The sequence below is a fragment of the Lissotriton helveticus genome, chromosome 5_1, assembly GCF_964261635.1.
Source record: "Lissotriton helveticus chromosome 5_1, aLisHel1.1, whole genome shotgun sequence".
NCBI classification, from domain to species: Eukaryota; Metazoa; Chordata; class Amphibia; order Caudata; family Salamandridae; genus Lissotriton; species Lissotriton helveticus.
Genome location: NC_136065.1, coordinates 141,849,151 through 141,873,447, shown reverse-complemented (window position 1 = coordinate 141,873,447; position 24,297 = coordinate 141,849,151). Strand labels below are relative to the sequence as shown.

At 44.4% G+C, this 24,297-nt stretch overlaps 1 protein-coding gene across 1 annotated transcript in view; it reads left to right on the top strand.

Annotated features, from left to right (window-relative positions):
* Positions 1–24,297, top strand: part of SNAPC4 (small nuclear RNA activating complex polypeptide 4) — a 234,552-nt gene that overhangs the window by 165,746 nt on the left and 44,509 nt on the right. The window contains exons 18-19 of the mRNA XM_078641909.1: positions 16,544–16,793; positions 19,076–19,146. Of these exons, the coding sequence (XP_078498035.1) occupies positions 16,544–16,793; positions 19,076–19,146 (321 nt within the window). The remainder of the gene's footprint in view (positions 1–16,543; positions 16,794–19,075; positions 19,147–24,297) is intronic.

Genomic DNA, 24,297 nt, shown 5'->3' with positions numbered 1-24,297 from the left:
ACAGGACATGGTGAGTTTAGATATAAGGGAGTGAAGAACCTTTAGATTCTGGCTGGGAGAAGGAGCCAATGCAATTTTTTCAAGGCTGGTGAAATGTGCTCAAACTTTCTTTTGGTTGATGATTCTTTGAGTCACTGCACAAAGGACACCTTTAAATGGTGCTAATGAGGATGCCGGGACACCAAGCGTGCCTTACTGCCAATACTGTGTGATAAGACAAGTCTTTGACATGAGCTGGAAGCAGTGCTTTAAATGCGCCGATACTGTCCTGTACTGAGTACCAGGAATTTTTTATTTTGAGAAGGAGAGTACCTGCACTTTTCAAGAGAAACGTAAGACTTTTAATTGGAGAGTACTGGCACTTCTCATGCAGAGTACCAGCACTTCTATGTTTCCAGTTCAAGCACTGGCTGGAAGTTCATAGGAGAGAGGAAGATTTTCATTTTGCAGTGTAAGCTGACTTACAGTGACAAAGCCCATGATTTAGTGGAACATCACAACATGGGGGAGATACCATCCAAGTTCATATTATTTAAGCCAGTTTCTGTTTGAGGAGACTGAGGTTCCCCTGTTTATGAGGACAAACTCAGCCATGTTTGGTTTGAACTCGAAAAACACTGCAGATATGCAGGGTTCAAAGAAGTCAGGCAGCATCTGAGTTAAAGAATTTTGTTAGGTAATCATCAACATTTTGATGGATTATAGTATCTTGGCCTAGTAGTAATGCCAGTAGCTCCTTGTACAGATTGAGCGTCATGTAAGTATATATTCCTGTAAGTATATATTCCTGTAAGAATATAAGAATGTAGGAACTAAATTATTTTGGCCATAGAGGTACAAAGGTAAATATTATTCTACAGAGTTTGGGAACTTGAACATGCCATTAAATCCAATTCATACGTGTTTTCCATTGATTAATAAGCTACCCCTCTTCCTTGGAAGTAAGAAAAGGAAAATCTTGCAAAGGAGCAGGAGCTCGGAAAAAGAGACCTTCCCTCCTTGTCCCTCACACCAGGCGAAAGGAAGGAGATGCTGCACTCATATGCATTGAAGAGTGGAAGCCTAATGAGTGCATCCCAAGCTAGCCAGAAGGTAGAAAGCAGCAATGCCACTGAGTGAGAGAAGCTTCATTGCTGTCTTCCATATCAATAAAGGGTCTATATGTGGCACTGAAACAATGCAAGGCAGCAGCCTTCTACTTGTGGCAATATGTGTCACATAATTGTAATGCCATCACAATTTATGGCAGTACCTATGTATATGATGGTAATACATAAGCATAATGACTCTATTGAACATATAATGGTAGTTCATGGGCATTCAACAGCAGTACGTGGGTGTACAGTATGATGGCAGTACCCGAGCAGACCATGGATGTACCCAGGGATCTTCAGGCAGTAAGTACCTGGTCACATGAAGGCAGCAGTACCTGCATTTATGATGGCTATAGTGGATGTTTAAATGATAGTACATACGTATATGATGTCTATAGCTCTGCTCATAATTGCACACACGTGTCTTAAGCTAATTCCATTGAGCAACTGATTGGGAACTTTTTAAGGAGCATTAAGGGAGCCAGATGTTATAGGACTCAGACTGCATCACTTGAAGCCTTTTGCCACTGGTGCCCTGGGGCTTTTTCATTAAAACTAAAATTAAGCATCAAGTACCCATATTTAGCACAGGCTCCTTAGGCTAGCGGAGTCAAGCAGTCCAAGGCTTGCTGAGGGAGGTTTTGTGGGGTAGAGACTCAGAACTCTATAACAATCAATAAATCCATGGCAGCCAATACGTATTCAAGAACACGTGCCATTCACATGACACAGTACTGGACATAATCATCATAAGCCACTCCAATTGGTACACTGTACTTTAATATTTTAAGTAATAATTGCGATTAAAGGCTACTTCTCTAGGATATGTATTCTAGTGGTGTTTCAGTATAATGCAGACATTAGCTTTTCTAGATGATTTTGTGGGTAGTGTTTGCTAGGGCTCCTGAGGGCCCAGTTGAGCCCTGCCTGAGACTTGTTGAATTCTTAGGCCCCATGTGAAGGCTTTCCCTTCCTTTCAGTGCTGCACTTGTAAAGCACCCTTGGGCCCTTCTTGGCCATTGGTGTGCTAGAGACTAGTCCTGCAGTTACTGGCAGGTGACGGACGCAGTGCTGCCCCAAGTTACGTGCATTTATACATGATTCATCGACTGGGGATTGAGTCTGCCCCAGCCCAGCCGTCTTTATCACAGTCTCCATTGAGTACACCCACTTGGTCAGGGGAGCATTGGCAATGCCAGTCCAGTCATGTGGCACTGCTTGCAATCCAGTGGATCTGTTCTCAGTTCTCAAACAATCAATAACACAAGAAATTGAAAAAGGACTAAGAATCACCAAACAACACAGAGAAAGTAACCTGCAGTGTCACCAGAAACTACAACACACAAGGCGCAAGAAATGTATTGGAAGTGGAAGTATCAGCACTGACACATTGAACTAACTAAAGTTAAATAAAGCCAATTATATTGTGGATGTGGAAGTATCAGCACTGACACATTGAATTAACTAAAGTTAAATAAAGCCAATTATATTGTCATACTGAAATAACGAATGGGAAATGAAAGTATCATCACTGCCATATGGAAAACACTAAAGTTAATTATATTGACACATCGAAATAACCACAGTCAATATTCAGTCTGGAGTGAGTCACAACAGTGAACTACTCAACCCTAAATAGGCAAAGGGCTGCTGGAGACCCACAACGTGAAGGAGAAGCGGAAATGGAGGGCAGATACCACGGGTCGCCCGGATCTCATGCAAAACATATAGAATATCCTTCCACCCTATCAAAAAATGCAGCCAAAAAATTCAAACATGCAACTCTGAAAAAAAACCCGGACACGTTGTTCGTGGACCCATACTTTGATAGAGTTAAAGGTATCATGATGAATGACCTAATATTCCACACAGACAAAACAGCTAAATGGCGTAATATCATTACAAAAAGACTGTTCATAAAAACGGTAAAAAATATACCACATGGCACGAAAATAACGACCTCAATAACTCAAAGAGGTAATACAGAAGTATGCGTTACTATATACAAAACGGGAATAGTGCTTATACAAGGAACTAACAAAGAACTTGAGAAATTTGAGATAACTTTCCAAGCCTTAAAGGAATCCATAGTAGGACCAAACCGCCTGCAAAATACAGTGAGACTTAGTCATCAACAAAACGTGACCCCTCCTGAGACCACACCTGACAACAACTACCCAGTCATTAGAGATGTCAATTTAACTGACAACCAAACATCTAACGCCGGAGATTTACCTGGAAGTGTGATGACAATACCGGAGAATGAAAATGAAAGGATAACGGTAGATAATATCATTGGAAACGAAGAGAAGAACTTGACAGTCCTAGAAGGACCGCTGATACCATCACACGTGGCCACTCCAACGGCAGAGGACAACTCAGATCAGAGCGAGCCCCCCTATGACGAGAACTACGAAAGGAACATAGTAGAGAATATTTACCTTCCCCTACACCCTTCGAATACGAGACTAGAGGCCCACGGATCCTCACCCACAAAAACACCCCCCAAACTTAACAATATAGGAAATAATGATGTCACCCTTAATAGAATCCGGAATCACAACCAAATTAAGGATACAACGATAAATTATGGGACACTGAGAACAGATCGATCACGGAGGAGAGCTAAATACAGAACGCAAACTGCCAGACCTACCTCACTTAAGAAGCTACCCCGAACACAGAAAGAAATGAAGGAGCTTAGAAAACTAATAAGCTACATGGCACAAGACTCAATAAAAGTCTCACAGACAATTGAGAAAATCTGGGAGATGACGATAAACACGAACTCCAAGATCACACACATCCAGAATATTATACTTCGACCCAACCGACCAAACAGGACCAACCCCATTCCAAACGAAGAAGCTCATGCCCTACTTCGATCTTATGAACAACAGGCCCCGAAAAAGGAAGAGATTATCGAAGTTGTACCTATTGACCCTAATAGAACGGCCTCAACAAAGGATAGGAAAGCAATCCTCCACAACTTACAACCCATCCAGATAAATTCAACCGAAGCTGAAAACGGAAACAACTTCAACTCACTGAAAACACTGAAGTGCCTACTACTTAACTGTCGATCAGCTAATAAACATGCATCCGACATAGCCGCTCTAATACTCAACAAAGAAATCGACCTGGCCATCCTCACGGAAACTTGGCTCAATGAATCATCTTCCCCAACCATGGATCTTCTAGTACCACCACAATATAACATTATCAGGTTAGACAGACCAAGGAAAGTGGGAGGAGGTATAGCGTGCATTCACCGCTCAGAGATAAAGGTTAACCAATTCCAATCAGACCCTATAGAATCATGTGAATACCTTGGCCTTAATATAAGATCACCAAATAATCAGAGCTACAACCTACATGCGGTCTACCACCCACCTGGAGATAATGCAAAGTTCACAGAGCATCTCATGGAGATCATAACTGCTAATTCTAACCCAGACGCTAACAACATATTCCTAGGTGACTTTAACCTCCACTGGGACGATGGCAATGACAAAATGGTTAAATCGATCAAAGACTTCCTTAATGAGCTAAACCTCACTCAAATATGCACCCAGCCCACTCACTCACAAGGAGCGACTTTAGATTGGATAATTTCTAGAAACAAAGAAATTCTAATTACCGCTATAGACCCATGTGACTGGTCCGATCATCACGCTATAACTTTCATGATACCTACAATGAAAAAGGGCAGGAACATACAACCGCACAGGGTCAAAGAATTGATACGAGATACTAAAGAAGCTAATATTGAAAGGTTGGTTGAAAGATGTGAGAAAGACCTCAAGCCTCCTAACAACTGGCAGAATGTGAATGAGCTGACTGACCACTACATAACTTCAATCGGTAATATTGTCAATGACACCTTGCCTCAAAAACTGAAAAGAGTCTCGGAAAAACCCAAAAATCCTTGGTTTAATGAGGCTCTGAACGAGGACAGGCGAAAATTGAGAATGGCTGAAAGGAAATGGAGACAACATCCCGCCTCCCCCGAATTGAAGGACCTCAGAAAAACGAGGAAACAATATAACTTAAAGATAACCAACGCCAAAAAAGAATTTATAAGGGCTGAACTGGACAATGCCACAAACAGACCCCGAAAACTCTTCGAGATCCTAAAACAACAGTCAAACAAACTAACTAAAACCGCCCAAGAGAACCCAAAAAACCCTATAAGCTGTGAGAAATTCTCCTCATTTTTCACGGACAAATCTAAATTGCTAGAAGCTGAGCTCACAAAATCAGCGGCTAACATCACGACCCCGCCCCCTTCAAAAAAGGAGACGAATGCGCCATCGATGGATTTTTTCTCAAAAAACAAGGCAAGCTGGACACATTTGAACTATACACCCAGGAAATGATCGCCAAAACGCTAGCGAAACTTAAACCTAACAACCACTACCAAGACCCGCTACCCGCAAAATGTGTAAGAGAAATCAGTCACACTCTAGTTCCAATCTGGACGGAGATAATAAATGCTTCACTAATACAAGGGACCCTGCCTGACTGCCTAAAAACGGGGCAGGTAGCTCCCATTATCAAAAAACCGACAGCTGATGCAACAGACCCGAACAATTATCGACCAGTGACCAACATCCCTCTACTGGCCAAACTTCTTGAGAAATGTGTACAAGGTCAACTGAGTCAACATATCGCTAAGTTCTCACTACTAGACGACTGCCAATCAGGTTTCAGAACAGGACACAGCACGGAAACTGCGATATTACACATTGTTGATGACGCTTTACAAGCCCTTGACCAAAATCATGCGTGCCTACTGATTCTACTGGACTTATCATCGGCATTCGACACGGTAAATCATGCGATTCTGATGACCAGACTACAAGACAGGATGGGTTTATCTGGTAACGTTCTGAAGTGGTTTAATTCCTTCCTGCAGAACAGGACTCAGCTATTCATGGTCAACGAAGCAACCTCTTCCCCTTGCCCTAACACAATAGGGGTCCCTCAAGGCTCAACGCTATCCCCAGATCTATTCAACTTGTATGTAGAACCTCTCACAGAGATTCTTCGGATCTCACAGATATCTTATCACATGTACGCAGACGACACCCAAATATACATGAAGATTGCCTGCAGTGAAGACATTGATCTTATGAATGAAACTCTAAAGAGAGCATTGCAGTGGCTTACAGCCAATCACCTGAAACTGAATGCCAATAAAACGGAATTCCTGTTAATCTCACCGACAAGGAGTTACACAGAGGCAAAGGAATGGGCGAAATTGGTGACTGCGCTGAACTGCACCCCGACCCTAGTTAATTCAGCCAAATCATTAGGAATTACACTAGACAAGAACCTAGACATGAAAGAACACATCAACTTGATGGCCAAGGGCGCCCGCTTCCATTTAAACTATCTAAGGAAACTGAAGCCCTTTATCTCCGAAGCAGACCTAAAACTTGCCATCCAATCGTTAGTTATCTCGAGGATCGAATATGGCTGTACCACATTAGCTGGCCTACCAAAAACATCCACTGCACCACTAAAAGCCTGTCTCAACGCAGCGGCAAGACTCATCACAGGAACTAGGAAATTCGACCACATATCTCCTCACCTGAAGGCCCTAAACTGGTTACCTTATGATGCTAGAATTAAAATGAAGATGGCCTGCATCACACATAAAGCGGTCCACTACAACACGCCGAGATATCTCGCCAAGAAAATTAAGATATCGGGAGGTAACAGAACAACAAGAAGCTCCAAAGAGCTGCTATTGCGGCCGGCATTCTTCCAGAAAAAAAAGACCTATGACCTATGACCGAGCTTTTTCAGGAGCGGCCCCCAGAGTCTGGAATTCACTCCCTCCTTACATCAGGAGGATTCAAAATATCGTAGCTTTTAAAAGGGAACTGAAAAGCCACATGATGAGTAAATACCCTATATAGAGATGACCACAGACATGTGATACGAACATTTCTGCCAAAAAGGACTGGAGTCACCACGAACTCTTGGAAGACCAATTAGACAAACGACTGATGCCACTCAAGCATCGGCCTTACAATCTATTGCTACCTCATTATTAGGTGATATCTATTCCATACTGCTCACCGGTAGATATCACCCATACCTGAACCTGTTAATATTTATGTTCGATGCATCCAACGATACCCACACTACTCTTATGGCTTATTACGCCGATATTGTCTTGTTAATAATATACTATACTACCTCATAGAACTTGACTGCATGACTATGACACTACCTAAACATAGGCACACCCTAATACTAACTACTTAGGCGTTAGGAATATATCTTACCTTAATCACCGTAGACAGCACACTACCTCCCACACCTGATTTGTTTTTGATGCTATAATTGCTATTATAATGTCAACTGTTTAATTCTTCTATGTCTTTAGGTAATCCCTTTTCTAAGCATACTGCCCTACCCCTATATATGTTTTGCTGTTATAAATGTTACCACTATGTCAATCTGTTTTCTAAATGTTAAGCGCTCTGATACCCACGGGTCATGTCCGCGCTATATAAAACACTATAAATAAATAAATAAATAAATAAATCTTTCTTGGGCCAAGACACAAGACCAAAACAAACTAGGAGCACACCAAATATTCCTCAGTTGGGTGTGGGCTGGTTGCTGTTCAACTGGTTTTCTGTCTCGGGCTGGTTCATTGCCTGAGTCATAAGTGCCAGTGTCTAGAAAACCGGACTCTGTGGTTCTTGAGCAAACCAAAATACATATCACCACCTTCTTCTGAGGTCCACTGCAGAGACTCCGAGGAATGTCCTGGTGGAGTCTTGCAATTCACATTGCTGTGTTGAGCTCTCCCCAGTCTTTATCCTAGGTGCCACTTGGGTTTCTGGAAATCAAACTGGATCCCTGTGTAGCCACAGCCACATATAACAGACACACTACAAGCACAAACTACTACTAGAGCAGCCCCTAATACCAGCCCATACCACTGACATTAAGAGCTTTCTGTTCCAGCGTGAACAGCGATGGGTACACAAGTTGGGCACAGACAAGCGGGGATTGAATGAAGACATCCCTTGGATGTCACTCAAGAGTTAGAGGCACAAGATAATTAGTGCTTTTTCATCCCTTGAATGAGATGCCCAGAGAGAGGTATTTCCATGACGACTTGATAGCATCCGGACCTGAGGACTCGATGATGTGTGTGGCTGATGGGCTGTCAGTGACGGAACATCTTTGTTGCCTGGGTACATGGAAGCCCAGGACTCTTTTGTTTTCCAGTACAATGGATACAGCGCAAGAGTAGCGCGTTTATAATGACCTTTGGAGGCGAGATCTGACTATGTCTCACTCAGATGCGCCATTAGCGTAATTATGATAGGGCCATTTGACCTTACTATTAAGACATAAGGGGCTTTGGTTTGATGCCCCCCTTCCTCGTCACGTTGGATTTGCCGCCAGGCTGTGTCAAACTTTATGTAGATTGAACATTCTGAAAATGTCGATATTTTTTCCTTTTTATAATTAGCACAAGGTCGCCATGACATTTTGCGCCCTAGCGCCGAGTGTGTATGTAAAAAATCTGAGGAGTCTGGGAGACCTCTTAGGCCCGACACCTTAGATAATTGTATACAGTACACACGAGGGTTTTAAAACTACAAATCCCACATTTCCTGGCGTGACGCGCCCGCGTCACGCACCGCGCTAGCCAATCAGTACACTCCTCTGGCAGACCCGGAAGAGGACAGACTGATGCGAGCAGCAAGGAGCGGGGCAGCGCGTCCGGATTTACGGTATGTGCTGGCACACCCTTAAGATCCATAATCTATTTAAACAATACGACGCCTCCCGTCGGTACCTCCCACAGACAGCCCAGTTGGACGTCTGGAGTACCGACGGAGAGGTGAGCGAACAGACAGAACTGGTGCCTCTGTAAGCCACGTAATGCCGAGTGGCCTGCCTTGACCTTTTAGTACTTCCTTCAACTAATTCTGGTGTTTTTATGTGTTTGCGATCCATACAGAGCGGGGCTCCGCAGTACCTGAGCTAATGCCGGGTGAGGTGGGGCAGCATTCTCCATAACATGGGGTGAGTGTTTCTGTACCTAAGAGACAATCTGGCTCTTTTGGGAATTGTTGTTATCCCAAAATAAGTGTGGAAGGTAATGGATTATAGACCATTAATTGCGAGACCCTTCTTGGTATCTGAGTCTCGCCCAGAGAGTTTTTTGCTAATAGGCTTGTTCTCTCTTTCTTCCTTTCTATGTGTGTGTGCTGTATTGCGAAATCCACTGGTTCCTCCAACAGAAAATCTGAGGAGAATGTAAGGTGAAATTTACTTTATTTAAGTTTCCTTGTTTTGCACTAATTAAGCAGTAGCAGGATAGGTCCTGAAGAAGCAGCGAGTGACCCCGGGGCACAGGTAAAAGCTGCAGAAACATGTCGACCGTGACTTTATAAACTGTCGAGGTAGTAATTTGCTCACACTACCTTTTTGCACTGTTTTTAGAGAGTGGGAGTTGAAGGTTGCTAATAAATCTATTTTCCTTCTCCTACCCCTTTTTAACATCACCACTTTTTGAAAAATTTTTATTTTCATTATTTAGCACTGCTTATTGGTTACATCCTGCCACCGACCTGTTATAACTTCATTGGGCATTGGTTTCCACCATGCTATGCCTGATCGTATATGGGGTCTCCCTGTGTACTTATGGTGGCCTTCCCAAATGATGAAGGGCGGTACAGGTTGGAACCCTGATGGGAACACTGTAACTATCGCAAGGGTGTCCTGTTATTGATTTGGCAAGCAGCACACACACTTTTTCAACCCTCATTTTTGAGTAGGTTTTTGACTGAGTGTTACTCTTTAGTTGGTGTCTAACACTACAAGCACAGCCTCTATAAACACACGTTAAACATACATGTGACAATCATTTTCCACACAGATGAAGCACAAGACCCTGTGGCCTGGGACTGACAGGGAGATTCGGAAATGTAGGAGGCCAATAGGTGACTCCCCCAAGTGGGTGACAGTAAAGAATGACTATCCTGTCACTATAATCTATCACTACCACCACTGTAAGACTTCAGCAGTCCGGTGAGATGATGGTAATCACGCTCAACAAAGGGAGAATGCATATGATGTGCCCCTCCAGACCACCGTCTGTCCCTGTTGTGTTACGTGCTGCAAAATCTATCATTGCACATCCTGATTGTCTTGTGCACTGACACAAAACAGTCAGAAACATTTGGGACTTGCTATGGTGGTGCACAGAATTCAGGGGTGTACGGTCTCCAGGGCCAGGCAAAGAACACTTTCTGTTCCAACAATCTGTTACTTATAGCTTACAATAGGTTTTGCTTTTTTTTCAACAATATTTACTTACAATAAGGTAGAAGAGAAAGGTTTTTTCATTTTTTTTAAATATTGGGTTGACATCAATCCCTGCATCATGAATGTATCAAAGAATAATTGCAGTTACTGCACTCTATTATAAATACATCAATGAAAAAAGTGAGAGCTTTATAGATATGTGGATGGCATCAGTATGAGCCTAGGATATTTAAAAGATATGTACATTTGTAGTTGGAAGTGTCTACCATATATAGGTTAACAGAAGAACATTTCCACGTCATGTCAGATCTGTTCATTCGTAATAAGCAGCAGTTGTGAAAAAGAGGACAAAGGGAGTGTGTGGTTAGTACATGTAGGAGATATGGAGCTCACTTGAACCACTGTGTGGTAATACGCATTTGACACGTGTCTAGTAGTGGAGCAACTAACAGGATTTACAAATTGGAGGCCAACAGAATTACAACTGAAGGACTACACTAAGAAAGTCTAGATCCGCAAGCATGCACACATTGAGTTATGTTAGTGCAGGTCTGATAGGGAACCCTTTTGTTTGGCTTTGTAGATTTGCAATGAGGGAGCACACTATATATGGGCTGTTTAGGCATTTCAGATCCACAAAAGTGTGCTTTGACATCCTGCCCCTGCAGTTACATAACTTCTTTCCTCTACTTAGGCAATGCAATGCCCTTCGGGGCCTAGACATGGCATCAACAGCAGACATCTCAAGGCCATCAACCTGTAAGTGTAAGATTAGAGGAATGTTGGCCGAAAAAATCTTGTCTACGACCCTATTAAACTCGGGGATTATTGAGTGTATTTAAAATGTGAGACTCACACCAAATCAGTGATATTACGTTGTCAGGCGCACACATAGTGAGTGAAACGTACTCTGAGATGTAATGATCACACAGTTATTGAGTGGCATTGTGCTCCAATAAGTGAAACTCTCACCCATTGAATGTGATTGAATACCATGGTTTGAGGGTCCCCCCCAAAGAGCGAGACTGTACACCAGTGTATGAACTTTGCACCTGATTGTGTCCCAACTTGTGTGGCTCCCACCTAAGAAGTGATCAAATGCATGGGACTGGCACCAGAGGCTGGTGCAGTCTCCCCCTGCACCTCCGAACATCATCCGCTCTGCCTGAATTCGTAAGACCTGGCTCTTCGACTGATCCCAACAGGAACCCAGCGCCTGGACACCCTCATGGGTGATTAGTTGCGCTTTACAAATCTGAGTTGATTGGTTGCAATCAGAGAAGTTGTACTTTAAGAAGTGAGGCTCTCTAACATGAATAAGACTGCGGTCCAAGAAGTGAAACTCACTCAAAGGTGTGAACCCCATATGTATTACGCAAACCCTGAGGAAGGGTGGAATGCACATCATCACCCTTATAGAGATGCTTCAGGGGTTGCACATTTTAACCACAAGTGCGAAACGTTTATTACTCCTCTGCTTGTTAGCATAGTGGCTAGACTTGAAGATCCATCTTTTAAGCCTCAGCATCTAAGGAGTTGTTACTATTTTTAAACTTTTTCTGTTGTAGTTTGAGTTTTATTTAAGTTTTTCAGGAAAAAACTCTGAATTTTTGGAATTGATCTATGGTTTTATGCAATTTGCAAAACTGTTTATAAATACCTTTTGCCTATCTTCTGGGGAATTAATATCCAAACGTAATAAAGAGTTTGAGCTAACTCCCAAACTCTGTCAGCACAATTTCCTTCAGTTGTTTCTGATTTTGTCCTGCTTCTCTCTCAGTAGCGGCCGGCATGACTCGTTGGTGGGGGAGCAGGCGCGGGTTGAATGGGGAGGGGGGGATTGTGCGGGTAGGGGAGTCACTAATCCCCCAAAAATGTCAAACCTAACTTTTGCTGGGTCCCGCGTCTTCTCTGTTCCTGCTCTCCTGCCTTAGTCAGGAACAGGAAGCAGGCATCCACGCAGCCAGGCTCCCTCCCCTCAGCCAATCACAATGCTGCAGTGCAGCGTTGTGATGGGTCGGGACGACTCCCAGCTGGGTGTTAGTGGAGTGGGCATGTGCTCCATGCAGCCTGCATGGAGAAGGGCAGTGTTTGCATGACTGGTTTGGGCGGCCCGAGAAGGCCGACCAAACAGTCTTTGCGCACTCAGGAGTGGGCAAACTACTCCTCCAGTGCCCTGCTCGGAGAGCACAGTACCCCCTCTCCCCCAACCCCAATGCGTAAAGCAAACATAAAATGACAATAACTGAAAATTATTACCATTTTATGTTTCTGCTTCTCGCACTGCGAGAAAGCAGTGTGGGCAATGCTCCTCCGACCTTGTGGAGGACTGCCCCTGTTCTCTCTGTTCTGTTATGGTTTCTTCATCTGTTTGATATAAAATGCTCTTCAGCTCCTGTTGCTAGAGCCACACTTAATAAAGACGTTTGCTAGTGAACTAAAGACAATAGCATAACATTTCAGCCTGGCAAGTTGGGGAGACGCAGGAGCGATTGGAAAACGCTATTATGTGTGTGTGATGGGTAAGCTCACTAAGCCACCTGGAGTCAAGCTATCCTGGCTGAAGACGGCTGATAGCCAGAAACCAGTCCTAGGATGCTTGATTCCGGTCCAGGAAAGACATGGCTTGGCAGTTCGATCTGGACTGTATCCATGAGGCACAGGGTCAAGACTGATTTGCATATGGCCATGTCTGAACTGGGGTGGCTTGGTGAGCAAAATAACGATGGATTAAACCCAGATCTGTGACTGGGGGTGAATGTTTTGCCATTGTGCAACATTCCGTACATCATCTTGTGTATTTTGCAGCACCCACAAAAAGTCTTTGCCAAAATGTCTTTAAAGTACCCTTGTCTAACCAGTGGATGGTGGGGACCTCGTTCTACTTTGAGTGAGATGGTGAGGCCTAACAGAATGTACAAATCAAAAAGTAACACTGTTAAAAGGGGAAAAAAAGTACGTTTGAAATGTAGATGATACAAAGTAAGCCCCTGAATTAGAGTTTGGCAGGTGTGTTCTCCCTTTGCAAACATGACAGATATCCCGTCCGCCTTACTACAAGTGCTGTGGGATATAGTACACTTGTAATAAGGTGGGTGGGACTTCTTTCACATTTGAGACAACGTAACCCGTCTGCCAAACTCTAAATCAGGCCCTAAATCTTTATCAGGTAACTTCATCAAACTAGTGAAAAATACTTTAAACTTCTTCAATTATAGAAATTGGCGTGTAGTATTAATTACAAAATTACAATTATCCTATAGGGAATAGTGGCAAAGGCAAGTAAATGTTAAGTATTGTTATGTGTCGTTTTAGTGGAACCAGGGAAAAAGCTTGGCCAACCCACAGTTACAGCTTGAAGGTTTTCTTTGTGAACAAAGTTACCCGCAGTTGTCTCAAGGTTGTATCAGACACGGTTAAAGTATGATAAACTGATCTTGAAACTGCATGGAGGCGGGCTTGAAGAAAAGCATCTGCGAAGGGACAAGAGATCATGTCTCCTTTGTACTAGTGCTGGAGTTTCCTCGTAGGCTTCCAGTCAGTCTTTGAAAATTTGTAGAGGTTCTGGGGTGCTACAAATGGTATTGTTGTGTTTCAAATACCAATCACAGACACCCTGCACCTGATGTTTTGCAGAAGTTGGTTCCTTAGATTGGATTCTAGAAACTGGGTGATATAGACGCTGGGTGATTTAGGATCAGCCCCAACAGCAGATCTAGTCAATGTATCCTAGTGTCCCTCACACACCTCTAGGCTTCCAGGAGATTTTCATTGTACTCTTTTTTCCACTTGCAGATCTCCATTTCAACTAGACCCTCAGGGTGCTTGGCACTCGGGGTTCCAGTAACAGATGAGTCTATTTATAAAATGCATGGCAAGCCCTAAAAGCAGCATGTAGATCAGAGGCTGTTTTGGAGGGTTGTTCTTTACAAGGAGGCCTCCCACCAATACCCTCCCCAACCTATGCCCCCACCTCCATCCTTTTTTTTTCAAAACAATTTTTATTATTTTCAATTAGGGTGTCAAGACATTGCATAGACGGCACTACTCTCTGTACACCAGAGACATAGTGTGCATAAAATAATCATCATCATCAAGCAGTATAAGCAGTATTAAATAGGAACACCCACTGCCAACTCCCTACCCCCCCAACTCCCATCCCTGCAGACTCCCGCCCGGATCCCACCCACAACCCCTCACAGTGTCAACATAGTCCGAAAGCTAAGAACGATTCATTACTCATGTCCGTGTGCAGATCCGTTCACCCCAGGTCCACAAGCGAATGTCCTGCATCAGCATCCTGACACGCTGGCGGTTCCAGCCACAGCCCTCTATATTCTGCCCATCTTTTCCAAATCTTAAAATACTTTTGGGGGCAGCCCCTGGCAACAAATACCGGACGCTCTAGTCCCATACAGAAGTCTAATCCCTTTTCCCACACCCCTAGCAGGGGAGCCCTCGGATCCTTCCAGGCCCGGGCTATATCACGTTTGGCCACCGTAAGCCCCAAAAGCAATAAGTGGCGTTTGTAGATGTTGCCTCCCACCTGTTCCATAACATGCAAAAGGCCACCTCCATCCTTTTAACCTGAGAGCAATTGAACGAGTTGACTGCAAAGCCCTGATAGCCAGGTTCAGTCCAGGAAGATATGTATCACAATAATAGAAAAGGAGGTACAATCACTGTATACACAACCATAAAACGATGCAGTGATGATATAGTTAAAGTATTATTTAAACACGATCCCAGGACAGCTAGTTAAAAAGGCATATCAATATATTGGAAGAGGAGGGCTCACCCACATCATGTGGCATGCTTCATCATCGTCTTCCTCATCCCGCCCGGGCGGACTCAACCTCAGGTAGAGTGACTTCAAAATAATTGACTAACTGGATAAAAACGGGATCCAGATTAACACTAAAAGTACTTTGGGGTAAACATAGGGAATTCCCTTTATTTAAAGTTGCCCAGGTGTTGTTAAAAACAAAATGGTGGAAGTCTATGGATATAATGATTCAATCTTCCCAAGTTCGCCAGTATGTTTCATCCCATTCTAGTGCCCTAAAGAGGTCAGGGACATTCTTCAAGGCTCCAAGGATCCCTGCTCCTATGTTAACTAATGATCACACATACGTGGGACAAGGCGTTTCCTTGGTTGACCAATTGCACACCGGAGCCTGTTTAGGTCTGCTAGAAGGGCACTTCTCTCGTCAACTGTCTGACTCCAGAGGTTGCTCTCTCTGACCAGACCATGGTGTCCCAACAGTATTTAGTTAGGGTCAGTATCATACAAGTGTGGAGGTAGGAAATCTCTTGTCCCACAAATGTGTGACAATTAGTTAATAATTCCCTTCCCGTCCCTTCTCTTCCTGTCTTTACCTGCCTTTCCCTTCCTTTGCCTTCCCTTCCCATCCGTCCCTCCTCACCCCTTCACTTCTCTTTCATCTCCTTCTCATCCTACCCTTCCCTTCCTACTATTTTTTCCTAATCCAAGGTTCCCCTAAATTATACCAATTGAAATACAATCCAGTGGAGAATGGGGTTCATTTCTCATTTCTCTCCAATAGCACTTTAAAAATAACATAGTATTTGCAGTCGATTCTACCCTTATGAAAAAGGAACACTTCCTTCGTGACATTTTAATAAAAGCCATGTTAACAGGCCTTAAGTGTGTCAGGCAACACTTGTTACCCTGGCGGCTACAGTGAGGCCAATGGCTGCTGACTTTATACAGAAGAACTAGAGGACTGAAGCAAAATGCATGTGTCAGTCAAAAGAGATGGTGCAGCAAAATGTTTTGGGGTTCATATTAGGCAGATTGGATCCTTGCTGCCTGCACATTGCTCTTGCCATAAAGCAATGGCCTGTTCCCACCTCTGTCAAAAAGGCACAGTCAGTCCCTTTCTATAGATTTGTGTACGAGGATGACACTCTTGCATTCGTCTCCAAATAGTTATTCATGGCTTACAGATGTTTAGAAGAAATGTATTAGGGTGACATTTGTAATATCACTTAGATCAATAGTTACATATGTTATCAGCAATCCCAGACTATTCATTTCATAGAAGGTACACGTTTGTTTGTCATTGTTGTCAAAGTATTACGTCTCTGTCTCATGGTCAGTCTTTGTTCTTCCATAGGTTGAAAAGATGAAAAGGCTGTGTTCGGGGATTTATCCAGAAATGTCTCAGATTTATTCCGGCTTGTCTCTGGACCAAATGAGAGATGTGCTGCACCGTGCTAAGGAGCAGGGAGCACGCCACAACATAATTGGTCTGAGAAATAGCACAATTGACCGAAAACTTCTTATGGCTGTGACCCCCTGGGTGGGCAACGTCATTGTGGTCTATTCTCTAAGACCTACAAGTTCATTGCGAAGTGGAACCAAAGGTATGTCATAAGAGCTGTTTTGTACTCAACACTTAGGTAAGGGCTTGCTGGAAATTGACCTGTCCCTTATCTACATATGTGTGCTCCTTTCCTGTACCTATCCCACTGCACATTTTGTTCACAAATAGTACAGCCTCAGAGTTAAATCTTTCCATGTTAGAGTGAATTAGTGTGGACTGTGTTCCCTTGTCTGACCAGGTAAGATTTTCAGTAGCACTTCACACTGTGGACTGAACTTTTACTTTAGTTTAATATTGTAGGAGAAGCAAATAAGGAATTATTTGAAATGCAAGGTAGATGGAGGCACCAGTGGTGTTTTCAGGGATTGAGGTAAAACAGATAAATAACTGAATGGTCAGTAATGTATCTAGAGAATCATAAGTAGTACTCTGAAGCATTCACCCAGCTGCTTTATTCTGTTGATTTATTTTTCATTTTTGATTAGTTTATGTTGAATAGTTTGCACAATGAGGATCTGTTATAAATATATGCAGGGAAAGAACACCTCCTACTTGTATTATTGATCTGGTGTGTGTGTTGTAGATAGCGTTGAATCTTTTACAGATTCACATGCTTCAATGCATTCTCCATTCTCAGGCTGCTAATCCTTTAACATAGAAATATTGCTGCATCCTGAGCCCCAGCCAAGAGAGCGATGGTAGCCTGGAAGGCTGAGAGAAGGAGAAGGGGGAGGGAGGCAAAGACAGCCAGACAGGCAGACTGAGTAGACATTAAAAACAAACTGCTCGATGAATCTGTGCAGCTGGCGTGGATCCAAGGAGAAGAGACAAAACGCAGAAAAGAAATCTGATATAAAGCAACAGATACATATAACACTCTAGGTAGATGCACTTAGAATAGATTTACATAAGGGCCAATGGGGGCCAGGTGCCCTGTCCCATTAGCTCTCTGGTTGAGGTTTTTCCTGCATCTGGGCATCTGCCAGACCAGGGTCTCGTGTGGCTTATTCTTTATTTATTTATTTGAAAGGTTTTATAAAGCGCTGCCTAGACCCAGAGGTATCAGAGCGCTTTACATGAGGTAGGACATTGTTTCAGAACATTGTTACATAGTTGCATCAGTTTCTGGAGCATCGCTTAACATAGAAAGGGAGACAGTATAACATACTTACATGAGTTACTAAAGCATAGCATAACATAGAAAAAACAGCAAGGGGGAAAGTACTTCAGGGGACGCAGAAAATGTAAGACTGGAAAAGGGGAGGCAGACAATGAGTCATGGAGAAAGGAGGCAGAGGAGGAAAAAGAAACCCAACGGGGGAGCCGAGGAAAACAGTGTCCGTTGTCCGGCTGAGTAGGTGACAGCCGAGAGGTGAACCAGAGCCAAACTCCTCATTAGCTGCATAGAACACCTCCACCGGGCAACGGCCAGGGTTGCTCGAGCACCGTGGTATGTACGGACATTTAAGGTTTCCCCCTAGGCGGCAGACAGTGAATCACGGAGGGAGGAGGCAGGGGAGGGAAAAGAGACCCAATGGGGAGGCGAGGAAAACAATGTCCGATGTCCGGCTGGGTAGGTGACGGTCGTGGGGTGAACCAGAGCCAAACTCCACTCTAGCTGCATAGGACAGCTCCACTGGGTATTGGCCAAGGGTATTCTACCACAGAGTGCAATTATGCTGGGTTGAGGGGCTGCCTTCCTCAGTATCAGTGGGCCAGAGGTGCACCGAGCTCTGATAGAATATCTCAGCTCTCTTGCTGACATTGTCAGTACACAGTAGTTGAGACCTTGCCTCCTGACTAACTTTCGGGCCAGCAAGGCTAGTATCACTAGTGGAACATAAGCCCTTCCTACTTGGCCCACCGGGGCTGGGGGTCACGCCTAATGGTCGTCTATGACTGGCAGACGGTGAAGGGGTCCCTGAGTAGAGATGGGAGAGCTGGAGGGACAGGTACAGCTGCTTGGAGCTGGCAGGCAAGAGAAGTGGTTCCTCCCCAGCAATAAGGTACCCCGAAGGAGCCCCAAGGACCAGTCTTAAGAGGCCCTTACATGAGTTGATCATCACTTCTTTGTGATTAATTATTAAATGTAATGTGTACAGCAAGTTGCATAAGACAAACTCTCCAAAATGCAGAAGACATTTCCAAGTATGTAAACAGTTTTACGGTAGGGGGTGCCACTACCGCTCACATTATTCAGATGGTCTTTAAAGATCTAAAAAACATATTGTGGAGGCCAGGTGAGATCATGTGTCCATGTCATTCCAGCGGACATGTTTCACAGTAAATTAACATTACTTTCTTTATCTTTGTTTATTTAAGCGGATAGTATCAAAGAACAGGTGCATACGATCAAACTATCCAGCACGCCAGTGTTTGCATTACTCTTACAGGTAATGTATATTTTCTCACCTTTGATCTGTGGTTGATGTTGCTTTATTGTATCTGAACATTTTTCTTCTAATTTGCTTTCATCCATACATCGGCAAGTGTCGGTGCAGCAGGAGAGCTTAGAAGCAGTGCTTGGTAGAACATGATCAAGCTTTCTCTGGCTAAGCCTGAGCCGCCCCTACGATCCCCTCAAAGTTCCCCCACCCTGGCATTAACATAACAACAACATTACACAGTATTGCAGTTAAAACGTTTTCCCCCAATGAAACCCCGTTTAACTGCAACTAACAAACGTCTATCCTGAAACGTAAGACTACCTGCTTACCCTTTTCCAGCCCCTGCTCACCAATTTCCAATACTTAACCAAAAATCTGTGCCAACCCTGGCCAACTTTTCAAAACCCTGCAAGCACCTGTTCCAAGTGACCACATCCCTAAAGGTCCCTTAGTTACCTGTCTCCACAAACCTTGCCTAAACCAAGGAAAAAACAACAAAGACTCCACCCAGATGAATTTCTTAAAAAGAGGGATGGGAGAGCAGGGCCAGGAAAACTATTACTAGCTACCCTGCTGCCAGCCACCAGGTCACCAAAACCTAAAATGGTGGCTGGCATAACCCCTCACAGAGTTATATAATTTTGGGCTATAATTGGGCTATGCCCCAAAAAAGCCCCAAACCACAAAATGGCTGGCCCAGCCGGCCCAAACCCCTTCCTCTCTAATTTTGGCTGCCCCCGAACCCCCCCTTGGGAGGGAGGGGGGCAACCCAACCCGAGACCCATTTTGTGAGTGAAAAAGTCTGCTTTATTGAAACAGGTGCACATTACAAAATAACCAACTGGCAACTGCCTTACAAAACTAAAGCCTCACTATACATCAAATAACTGACCCCTGATCCCCCCGCCCCTATGATCCCTACGAGGGGCTTTTCCTGCGACTGCTCACCAACTTCCAATACTTAACCAAAAACCTGTGCCAACCCTGGCCAACTTTTCGAAACCCCGCCACCCAGGAAAAAGGGGTGGTGGTGGTGGTGGGGGGGGTAACCACCACTACTGCCTAAACTCTTTTTTCTGCACCTCTGTCCAGTCCCCTCTCCCCGCCCCCCAAAGACTTCCATCTCTCCCCAGCCCTCCCTCCCCCAGCCTCCCGCTCCTCCCTTCCTGTTGATGCCAGTGCCTCGGCCTCATTCGGCCCCAGGCCCCGAGCAGGCCAGACCTTTTTTGAGGCCCAGTGGAGCGGGCCACAGACGCTCTCCTCCGCCCTTGGGCCCTGCCCTCGCACACTCTCGTCGGAACCTCAGAATGTGCATGAGGCTCTGGTTCGTCTGGGGACAATGGGGCTGCTCTACGGGTATAAGAGCGGCCCCTGGCACTCACTGCTTTTCCTTTTGCCCACTTTGGGGATGTGCAGGCCGCGACAGTGGTCGCCACCCCCACAGAGGCGCGCCTAGGAGGGCGAGAAAACTCCTCAAGCCGCTGGCATTAGGAGATCGAGGCGACCCGCCTCGCTCAGCAGGCGCACCGCTTCCAAGACATTATAATCCTGCATAACTGTGCCGAAATCGCTAACCTACAGCTAACTGAAAGCCAAGCTACCCTGCTGCCAGCCACCAGGTCACCAAAACCTAAAATGGTGGTTGGCATAACTCTTACAGAGTTATATAACCTTGGGCTACTTGGGCTATAATTGGGCTATGCCCCAAAAAAAAACCAAACCACAAAATGGCCGGCCCGGCCAGCCCAAACCCCTCCCAAACTGCACCGGGGGCAGACCTCACTACGTTCAGCTGACCCCCAAACCTCTCTTCACGGGGAGCAAAGTCTCCCCTTTATTTGGGAGTAATTGCTAATAATGATCAGCCTTAAGGTCCAGTCTCTCCCATGCCTTCAGTTGTGAATTGAATTTCTGCACAAATGCAGGGTTGAAGGTCTGTACATAAGAGTATCGAACTTCGTAGCAAGGCTGGAAATTGAAATATCGAACCCTTTGGCAGACATCTTTCTGCAGCTTAAGTAGATTAATTTAGTATATTGCAAATTGGAGTATTTGAAAGACATTTGGCTTACAAGTTAATATGTGCTTAAAGCATTAGTTTACTGCATTGATGCTTTGCATCTCATTGAGCGTCTGGGGATTTCGACTCCATGAGCTCATTGGGTCTACTTCGAATGTTATTGGTGAATGGAATAATTGGAAAATAAGTTTCAACAGACCGAACAGACTTCGAGAGGAAAATCACAAATGATCCACTTTCCCATTGTCCTACAATGAGAGAGTTGCGGTTAACTTCTCATATCACAAAATAAAATGTGCTGTTAAAATGTTTTAATGTCCCCAAAATCGTCCCGCAAAGGTACATTTTAATTATAATCCAAAACTTAAAATCACCACAACTTCCCATTATTTGTTTTCTACCCAACTACTACACCTTCAAACGGGAGGTTACAAATGGCACCACAAAATGCGTCTTCAATGACCTTTATATAGACTTCAACCATGAAACCACCATTGTGACTGTGTAATGTATATTTAACAGAGGAACGCAGCTGCTGGTACACTCAGGAGTAATACTTATTCCCATACATGATTGTAATTCAAATGTTGCAGTATCCGTTTCTAGACCTAACATTCCGCCGACTCCCCTGGGTACAGTATCACTTTTGTCTTCATTGAAATCATGATTGTTTTGCAGTTTTGGTTTCACTCACTCTATGCCACTTCGTTCCCTACACATTGAAATCCAATGGGAGTCTCCAATACCTACGTCTAGAGTAGCTGGACAAGTAAAAGAAGAGGACATGCTCTATGGTCTAACCTAGATGTCCTTGTCCAGGTTACAGCGATTAACAAGGCTCTGTTTCCATAAGTATTGACATGAAAAAGGGAAGTGTGAGCGATTTGAGAGATATAACCCACAATGTAACATGTGAGGTCTTCTGTAATGTCCTGAGCAGTGTATTCCCGGGCTGCTGTGGTCGTTTAGTCAACCACAACAGGAACATTGAAAGGTTTTAGCCTCAATATCCTGCCAGCTGAAGTTGTTTTGAGGTGTTGTTTAGTCACTTAATGAAAGTTATTGCTGTGAGTGATTGTACTAATGTATGGGGACGACTTGGCAATAATGGGAGGCGTTGAGCAGCCCACTAACTTGGCTTGTTACCCTTGATGCAAGTCACTGGGCACGCATATTTCTTAGGTCCTGTTCTTCAGGATGTGGTTGCCAAGCAAGCCCTCGGTGGTTGCCTCCGGTGATGGTCGAAGGAGTCCTTTCGCATTTGGAGTCAACCCTTCTATTTTTCCCTCATACAGTTAATATTATTAACAGAACCCTGTAAGAATGGCTGGGAATTCATGCAATGTGGCCAAGCAGGCTTTTAAAGATTGTTATATAGTACCTTTCAATGGCAGGTATGCTGTTTTTTTAAGTCTTGGTTTTTGTAGATGTTTTGCGCATCACTTTAGTGTTGTTGTACAAAATCTTCTGACTGATATCAGATGCTGTTATTCAGAAAGGCCAAAAAAAAGAGGGTAGTAGTGGAGGAAATCAGTGAACCACAGGGAATAGAGGGAGTTGAGGACAGGCATTCAGGGATACTCAGAGGTGGTAGTGTTCTCCCTCCAGCCAACAAAAGCAAATGCTTTACTACTAGGTTAGCTGGGCTGCACTAGGGATGCTCTTGGCTGAAGGTAGGTGTCCCTGTTGAGGATCCCCAGCCGACTGCATTGCCATGAGCTTGGGTGCATGGCATCTCCAGAGTTCTAATATTAGCTTTCGGGGATGACTCCTGTTGTGGAAACTGGACTTTTAGCTGATGTAATTTGTAACATTATTGTCCCTCAAGTAAAACGCTCTGATTCCATCGGGTCTAGCCAGCGCTATATAATAACTCATTAATTAAATCTGTTCCCATTTAGTACTCTTTCTCCCTTTGTCTAACTCCCTAGCTCCTAGCCACTCTCCCCTGAATCTCTCACCTTGCCTGCTAGTCTGCCTAGCCCCCTGTCCTTTGTGCCCTTTGACTAAGCACTCCTAGTCCCCTTGTTGGGGAAAGATCCAATGTTTATACTCTAGAGTCTCAGCGTACCCGCTGAGAGTCCACTGTGCCAAGGGAGCCACTCACAGCTGAGGTATGGTATGGCACCCCTTGCCAAAGCACTCCCTCTCCCCTTTTTGGGGAAGGATCCAGTATGTAGGCCTTGGAGTCTCAGAGACCCCTCTGAGAGAGTCCACTGCGTAATGGGAGCCTCCCGCAACAGAGATAGGGAAGTGATACCACTTCCCCTGGGATCACAGCTTACTGGACTTTGGACGTTGCATTGACTCGTCTACTGGTTTGTGTCCCCGTCGCCCTTCCCCTCCTCTTCCCATGCAATGTCCTTCACCCACCCCTTTCCCGCCTTCATTACCTGTCTACTTCCCCAGCTCCTCCCCCCTCCCCGAATCTTTCCCCTTGCCTGTTTTTCCCCTTACATATTTGTTCTTATTGTTTATCTTGACCTTACAAGTAACTCCGGGTCTAGCCAGCGCTATAAAAAAAACTTTAAAATAAAATAAAAATAAAATAAATCTCTGCGGATTTCTGCTGCTGTTTCATTTGTTAAGCGGGCAACAGGGTGAGCCAGGGGACCCGATTGATGCAACCTGTTGACTGAGAGACTTGGGGCCTGATTCAGCCTTTCACCCGTGAACCGCCACTGCACCACTGTGGTGGAGGACAATTACTGGCACATAGCAGAGTAACTTCCTCCTTATTTAGGCTTTTTTGACAGAGATAGAGTCATTGCAATGCAAGTTTGATCCCAATTGTTCAGGGGAACTATGTGCAGGCAGGTCCACCGTGCTCTATTTACAAACCAGAACTGCCATTACGAATGTGGGTACTGGAATTGCACCTGTAAGTTAGGGTTACATTTACGAAACTAACATTATGAATGTCTCTGACATGGTGAGACTTTTCTTCTAATATGTGAGTGATAATTTATGTTGTCATGGCCAACCATTGGACTTTTAAAGGTGGGTCTACCATCAGCAACACCAACCTTGCCTGCACTCTAAATAGGAATGGGAAGGCAAAGATGGGTTTTGCACTCTGCCATAAGGCTTTCCCAATGGGGACTCTGCCATAAGGAACAGCACCTTTCCCAGCAGTC